At 35.3% G+C, this 8,433-nt stretch overlaps 1 protein-coding gene across 1 annotated transcript in view; it reads left to right on the top strand.

The window, feature by feature from the left end:
* The window catches only part of LOC107695723 (transmembrane protein 56-B-like), a 17,643-nt gene extending 9,540 nt beyond the window's left edge, over nt 1-8,103 (top strand). Inside the window, exons 4-7 of the mRNA XM_016495748.1 lie at nt 3,773-3,831; nt 3,948-4,042; nt 5,764-5,837; nt 5,934-8,103. Of these exons, the coding sequence (XP_016351234.1) occupies nt 3,773-3,831; nt 3,948-4,042; nt 5,764-5,837; nt 5,934-6,264 (559 nt within the window). The 3' untranslated portion in view covers nt 6,265-8,103. The remainder of the gene's footprint in view (nt 1-3,772; nt 3,832-3,947; nt 4,043-5,763; nt 5,838-5,933) is intronic.
* Nucleotides 8,104-8,433: the final 330 nt, after the last annotated feature.

Genomic DNA, 8,433 nt, shown 5'->3' with positions numbered 1-8,433 from the left:
TGATAGATAATAGACAGACAGATAGATGATAGACAGACAGACAGATGATAGATAATAGACAGACAGACAGATGATAGATAATAGACAGACAGATAGATAGACAGACAGATAGATGATAGACAGACAGACAGATAGATAGATAGACAGACAGACAGACAGATAGACAGACAGATAGACAGATAAAAAGCTAATATAAAAATAATTTAAAAATTATTTGAAAATAAATTGTGCTAATATTTCTACAGACAACTTGATTTCAAGTTTTATCAGTTGTTTACTGTTAAAAACAAATGCTGGTAAGAGTGTTCCTTGTGGCAAACTTACCGAAATATCAGATGAAGTGATAAAGATATTTTCATGTCCTTGCAGAGTTCATTTGCTGAAAGGAGGATGATGTCAGCTGCTGTTTTTGAAGTATGAAATAATAGATTATTTTAATAAGGGGCAGTTATGATGGTAACTGGGTTGATGCGTAACCTGCGGGCACAACAACATGCCTTTTAGTTGACATCATGTCAAATGTGGGATTTGGCTGTTCATTTGAACCAGGAAATATATTTTTAGAGGATTTTGAAAAATTCAAAACAAAGAAAAAGTATGATGTAGGTTGAGAAAGAAATATTAAGGAGTCTTCACTTCTTTACTTAATTGATTTTATGCTTTTTTTTGTCTGTCCTCACTCCTGTGTTTCCAACTATATTAGCCATATTCACATTTTTTACAGTCATTATGTACATAATGAAGGACACAAAAGCCACTTGTTTTGTAGAATGACTCAACACATTCTTGAAAGTTCAATTATTGTCATTGCTATTGTTTGCTAAATGCTCAGTCAAAATGCTTACCCTTATGCCGGTTTACTCCGTTTTTTTAAAACAAGTTTGATCCAGTCTCGCCTGAAGCGTTACACTGTTACTGTGTTTTATAGTAATGGCCGCATACACTGTCACCCATCCTTACTTGGCCTGTCGGGGCAGTTGTTTGAATCTGTTCTCTGAAGCTGACCCGCTTATCCACATAGTGAACTGAATGAGATCAAAGGTGAAGAAACATGCTTAGGTGTGTCCATTTGAAGGCTAATACTGCATCTATTTGTCCCAATAAACTGTGGCCTAAATATTTTTTTCCTAAACCAATGAGTTATCTGTATTCAGGGAAAAATAAATTAACCTGATAAGTAGGTTAAAGATTAATGTCAGAATGACATGTTCCACGATCAAACCATAATCAAAGCCCATGAAAGAAATAGATTAGATAGGGCATGTTTAAATTATTTTTGGGGGGAATTTTAATTATAATTTTTAAAGTAATGATTCTGGTGTTATATTTATTTATTTTTCCTGCCAAGGTTATGTATTTAAGGCTACAGCAGCGTTATTTTAGTATCATTGATATAATATTATTATTTTTGTTGGTATTTTAATTAGATTTTATTTTATGTTTTACTTTTAGTTATTATATTATTTTTATTTTTAGTTATATTTTAGTTTATATTTTAGTTCAAGTTTTAGTCATTTCGTCATTTTATTCGTTTTTTAAATGTCTATATAGTTTTTATTAATTTTTTATTTATTAATTCTAGTTTATTTGATTTTAGATATTTTTAGTATTTCAAAAAATGAGAAATGTTGCTTTGGCGACTGAAATAAAATAACTTTTTTTAACATTTATATTATTTTTAAATTTTAGTTAGTTTTTTTTAAGTTATGTTTTTTATGGGTTTAGTTTTAATTAATTATCATAACCCTAAGCTACAGTACTTTTTGATTGATTAATTATGGTGTTTCATTTTATTGGTGTTGGTCAATGTCTAGTGGCCCATTAATAATTTTGAGAATTGTCAATGAATATTCTATAAAGTAAATGCTTGATTTGACTTCTCAAATTTGTGAGCATCTTATTGCTAACACAGAACACTGGTGAAAAATAGCATTTTTATTTAATGCAATTTTGTCATCACAAATTGTGTAATAACAGAAGCAACTTAAATGAATTTCAGAAAGTCTACATCATCCACCTTATGACTCAATATAGTTGATATAAAACCTAGTAATCATTCATAAACATATGAGCAAATTCACATGCAGGCCCATGCAAAGCACCAGAGCTATTTTTAAATATGAGAAAGTGCATCAATTCTGTCAAAAGATGGAAAAATGTGGTCTATTACAATAAAGCCTTCATTTTTTCCATATATTTAGTAAGAAAGATTATAAATACCACTTGCACACATAAGTTGTAATATTCCAGGTGTGAAATCGTGCATTCGTGCTGGATGGGCAGTGAGAGTTGAGTGTTTGTCAGAGGGGTCAGAGGTCAGTGAAGTCACGCTGAGGGTAACTGAGCTTCCTGTGTACAAGAGGCCGCTAGCGCTCGTATTGAGGTCGTTTCACACGCACCTCCTCTGCTACTGGACACCTGCAACCGCTGTGTATCAGTTCCCTGATCGCTTTACACGGTCACAGGGACACACGTACTGTAGCGCTGGCTTAAGATATTCATCTTCCATATGGCGAGTGCACTGGTTTGTTTAGTCATTTCATCTCTTCTGTAACTCTCAAATGACCCCGTCGACTGCACTTGAATGTATTTTCATGAAAACCAACAGCTTAAACCAACGTATGCTGTGGTGCTTGATGCTTGTCCATGTGAAAGCCTCCACTGAGTTTACATCTCGCAATTCTGAGTTTATATTTTGCAATTTTCGAAGAATTGCAGAATTGTGAGAGAAAAAAGTCACAGTAACCTTATTTATTTATTTATTTTACTCTGTGGCATGCAAAGGTCATCATGACAGCCTTTCAAAATAAAAGTTCGGTTTAACTAGAAGAAATTATGATAGACATATATTACTATTGTACAGTAGAATGTACTTAAAGTATTAATAATAATACAGTTTAATAAAACATAATTTAAGGAATATCACACAATATCACAATTTTTCATCCGTGTTTTCATTTAAACAGTAAACTTCGGTTGTTTTGCTGAAACTGAAAGGAATTTCATTTGATTATATTTTATAAAGATTAATTAAATTGTTAAAGTTTTATGAATTCATGTATTACCATTTTTGATTATAAATTTACTGCACATTAAATCATAAAACACAGAATCCAGAAAAAAATAATCCTTTTTGGTTATTAAAATTTAATTAAACCATTACAAATCAAAACATTTAAATAGATAACATACAATTTGGAAAAACAAAAATTCAGTATTTTTCAAATGCATGAAACTGATCTGATATCAGACGGTTCAAAAGATCACAAGTTTGCCACAAAATGCTCTCAGCAAACACTAACAGTATGATGGCAATTTGTTTTATATAATAAACATTTTTATTATAGTATATTTGCAATTAACTAGATATGTAGCTATTTGCTTACAAGATATACGATTACATGCAAACGTTGTAGATTACACCCAGTCCAGATATCGCTGCATGTTCAGACAGGTGAATTGAATGCAATATTATTTGACTGGAATATGACGATGGTGTCAGTTGTAGAGTTGGCAGTGTTGACAATGGCGTGTTGCCAGTGAGAGTAGAGTAATAAATGGCTTGAGTCAGAAGCAGCACCACTCCCTCATGCTTTGGGTTTCCATCTGCAGGTTAACTGGGTGGTGACGCTTTTACAGATTACACCCTTCAGAAACAAGCAGTTCGTCTTAATCTTGTTAAGTCCAAACATTTCCATTGCTGACTGACTGCATTTCTTATACTGTTGTTTTTGCCTTTTGTTGAGCTGTATCCTTTTTTGTCTTTCCTCAGGGGTGATCCTAACATGGTTAAGCTCAATGTGGCCATCACCTGTGGATACCTGTTCTATGGTATGAATCATTGTTTTGTTATGGAAGTTCAAGCACAGATTACACATAGATCTTTTCAGGTTTGTCAACATTTTTTACTCTCTTGTTTTCTCTTCCGTCATCTCTTCTTCTCTCAGACCTGGTGCTTCTGGCTTGTAACTGGAGTGCCATGGGGGACATCTTTTTTGTCTGTCACCACTTGGCGGCGCTGTACGCTTATGGATTTTTGCTGGTAAGTACCTGGAAATACAAAGGACATGAAAGGCCCTTGAAATTGTGAATATTTACTATAAATACGGATAAAAATAAAAAATCTTTGACGATAAGAATCAAATAAAAGTGAGAATGGAAAGTTCTTAGAAGGTGTCATACATACATTATGGAAAAGTTTCTGCAAGTGTCCAAAGTGTCATTTTCAACAATTCTTTTTTTATTTAAATTTAAATGTATAATTTTGTCATTTTGAATATTGTCTTTGAATATCACAAATTGCCTGTTTTCTTGGGCTTGTATCATTTATTTATTTATTTGGTAAGTTCATTACCGTATTATTTCAGTATCATTGAAATATTATTATAGTGTTTATTAATATTTTGAATCGGTTTTTGTATTTATAGTTTTATTATGTTTTTGTCATTTTTAGGGGTTAATATATTTTTATATATCTCTATATAGTTTTTATAATTTTTATTTCAGTTTTAGGTGTAGGGCTGTCAAATCGATTAATCGTGATTAATCACATCCAAAAAAACCTTCTCCAGAGTGCTCAGGACCTCAGACTGGGCCGAAGGTTTACCTTCCAACAAGACAATGACCCTAAGCACACAGCTAAAATAACGAAGGAGTGGCTTCACAACAACTCTGTGACTGTTCTTGAATGGCCCAGCCAGAGTCCTGACTTAAACCCAATTGAGCATCTCTGGAGAGACCTAAAAATGGCTGTCCACCAACGTTTACCATCCAACCTGACAGAACTGGAGAGGATCTGCAAGGAGGAATGGCAGAGGATCCCCAAATCCAGGTGTGAAAAACTTGTTGCATCTTTCCCAAAAAGACTCATGGCTGTATTAGATCAAAAGGGTGCTTCTACTAAATACTGAGCAAAGGGTCTGAATACTTAGGACCATGTGATATTTCAGTTTTTCTTTTTTAATAAATCTGCAAAAATGTCAACGATTCTGTGTTTTTCTGTCAATATGGGGTGCTGTGTGTACATTAATGAGGAAAAAAAATTAACTTAAATGATTTTAGCAAATGGCTGCAATATAACAAAGAGTGAAAAATTTAAGGGGGTCTGAATACTTTCCGTACCCACTGTATATATATAAAATTACATATTACATATGTGTATTTATAAATACATATCAATATACACAGTACACACACATAAATTATGTAAATATAAACTTTTATTTTGGTTGAAATTAACCGATTTGACAGCCAACATCAAGTTCAATTAAATTGAAATGAGAAATGTTGCCTTGGCAACTTGCTAAAATAAAACTAGTTAACATTTATATTATAATTTTTTTAGTAACAAAACTGTTTTAATTTTAGTTTTAGGTAACTCTACTAAGCCTAGTTTATTAGTTAGTTAGACATGTTGGTTACACCACCCTGACTTTGATTTGGCTGATAATTTGTTTTTTGTTTTTTCAAATATTAATACTAATGTTTCACTACTTACATTTGAATGATATTAATAATATTCATTTTATAAATAACAATAACGATACTACTATTAATAGTAAAATATTTTTCTAAAATACTTTTAATAAGACTTTCTTCTCCTTTTTTCTTTTTCTTTTTTTCATTATTATTTCAGGATGGTTATCATATGAAATATAAAATAAATTACAATTCAGAAAATGAAAACATGTTCCTCATAGGAGAGGTATTCAATCAGTTGTCTATATGATCTACATTTGTAATGTTTTTTTTTTTTTGTTCCAGACACGTGGAGTGCTTCCTTATTTCGCAAACTTCCGACTGATTTCAGAATTGTCAACGCCATTTGTGAATCAAAGGTGAGATTAATTTACTCCTTTGAAGAGATTTTGTTTAGCTCCATTACCTTTCCAAATGCTGAATGTCTCATTTGACCTCTGTTTCTCTCTCCGCAGGTGGTTTTTCGAAGCGTTAGCTTACCCTCGTACTCACCCGCTGGTTGTCGCCAACGGCGTCGCAATGGCGGTCGTGTTCTTCCTCGTGCGGATCGCCGTGATGCCGCCCTACTGGGCAAAAGTGTTTGGCACCTTCGGTACGCCAGCGTTCGAAAGGCTTGGTCTGGCAGCTCAGGTGGCCTGGATCGTATCCTGCGTTTGTTTGGATATCCTCAACACAATCTGGATGTACAAAATCGCCCGCGGCTGCTACAAGGTCATTACCGGCAAGCTAAGAGGAGGCAAAGTGGACTCCAAAAAGACCAATTACATGAACAACCACACAGACTGAGAATCATCTGCGACAACGACCGATTAGATTAGACGTGTTCTCTTCCCAGAATATAGCAGCTTCTGAGTCGTTCCATTGCGCTCTGGATGGACGTGCTCTCGAAACAGAGGTTGGGATGAGAGAGTATCATCATCCCAGTGTGGTTTTAACCTCTACTTCATGTACAGACACTCTGACTTCACCTGCACTGGTGGAAGTCAAGCAGATAAACGAACTCGTTATGCCTCAAGCACAACCAAAGTGCCTCCAAGCACAAGGAGAAGCAACAGAACATGAGCTTATGACCACGAAAAGTCCATCAGATCTCCATCGCGAAGCCTTAGCCAGTCAGTACCCATCCATGTCTTTCTCGAAACCAATCGCGGTTGCTTTGTGAGCCGTGTTTCCTGTGATATTTACACTGATGTGCCTCAAAGGTCTCCAACATCCACAACTTGTTGACCATTTGGGTTGGATGTGCTCATTCAATTTTTACGCCATTGCCAGTCTGACGGGTTGCAAACCTCAGATCTACCTCTCTCACCGTGTCAAGCACAAGTGCAGTACCTGCCCATCTCAATATGAACACCGCATGGACTCGAGGAACATGAGGAGCATCTTGAAAAGACAGTCCATGGGAATCAAACGCTTTGCTCTTATAGTTCAGACTTGGAGAACTCCTCTTATGTTGCACGCCAGTCACTCTTTTGCATTTCCACAAGACACTTTCCATGTGAAAATGGAGTGAAAGGTGGTTTCTAAAGCCTTTGAGAGTTTCACTTAGCAAATACCTGTGTGTGCATGCTTCATTTCTGACCATGTGAGGTCACGGTTGCATTAGATTCGAGGAAACTGCAGTGCTTTATCCGTTTCTCAGGTTCTTGCCTTTTTTAGAGCCCTCCATTTTCTCCGACATGCTCAAGTTGCATCACTAAACCGTTTCCTCACCAAGCAGATTGTTTCAATGTTCGAAGCTCAAGGCTTGATGGGAACTGGTGCAAATTCACATCTTAGTCCTGTTTTTTTTTCCTGGTTCTGTTGTTTTCTTCCTGCCAAATTCATAGTTTTTTTTTTCAGCTTGTTGGTCACCAGAGCTGATGTTTAGGCTTTTGTCATGATGCATGAATGCTGTTGTGATTCTCTTGAATGTGAGTTCATGCGAGCTGGGCATGTCAACCCATGTTGCGTTGCACTGTGGCATTACGATACAGTATATATGTGCGTAAAATCATATGCAGTACTTATTCCTGCCAAGTATTTAACAAGAGTAAATCCCTCTGGAATCAGAGCTAGCATTTCTCTTCAGGTACACTTTCAAAATGAATGTTATTTTGAATGAGAATGGGAGAGGATTGTGGGAAATGTAGTATTTTGCCTTGTATCCGTAATTCGTAATAACCAAATCAGCCTCCAGGCCTTGAATATGTGAAGCTGTGACAATAGAAATATATTCGGGAGACGTTTTGGAGAAGAAAATGGCCATTTGGTCATGTAATTCTATGTACTTATAAAGTCTGAAATGAGCTGTAATCTTCATGTTTATTGGAAACGCAAAGGAGTTTAGGCTTTATGGTACGACATCAGCACAACCATTGCACAGAAATCGAAATGCCTTGGTGGCATTGATATTATAATAATTGTAATTTTGAAGGGCTGGTCGAAAATCAATAGGAAGTTCATCTACTGGACAAATTGATTGGCGGTACTCAAAATAATACATTTGTTTGGCAAAAAATAGTTAAATATTCATAAAAACAAGACTTTCTTGTTTCTTACTTTGGCGGTTATTAAGCTTCTTATTAAGAAACCACAACTAGATCCTAGTGAACTGGCAAATTACAGACCCATCTCAAATCTTCCTTTTATGTCTAAAATTTTAGAAAAAGTTGTGTCTGCTCAATTGTGCTCCTTCCTGCAAAAAAATTATCTCTATGAAGAATTTCAGTCAGGTTTCAGGCCCCACCATAGCACAGAAACTGCACTTGTTAAAATTACAAATGACTTGCTTCTTGCGTCAGACCAAGGCTGTATCTCATTGCTAGTTTTACTTGATCTTAGTGCTGCGTTTGATACTATAGATCATGACATACTCATAGATCGATTACAAAACTATACAGGTATTCAAGGGCAGGCTTTAAGATGGTTTAGATCCTACCTGTCCAATCGCTACCATTTTGTTCATTTAAATGG

The sequence above is a fragment of the Sinocyclocheilus anshuiensis genome, unplaced genomic scaffold, assembly GCF_001515605.1.
Source record: "Sinocyclocheilus anshuiensis isolate Anshui unplaced genomic scaffold, SAMN03320099.WGS_v1.1 scaffold1075, whole genome shotgun sequence".
Lineage (NCBI taxonomy): Eukaryota > Metazoa > Chordata > Actinopteri > Cypriniformes > Cyprinidae > Sinocyclocheilus > Sinocyclocheilus anshuiensis.
This window is presented reverse-complemented; position numbering and strand designations above follow the sequence as displayed.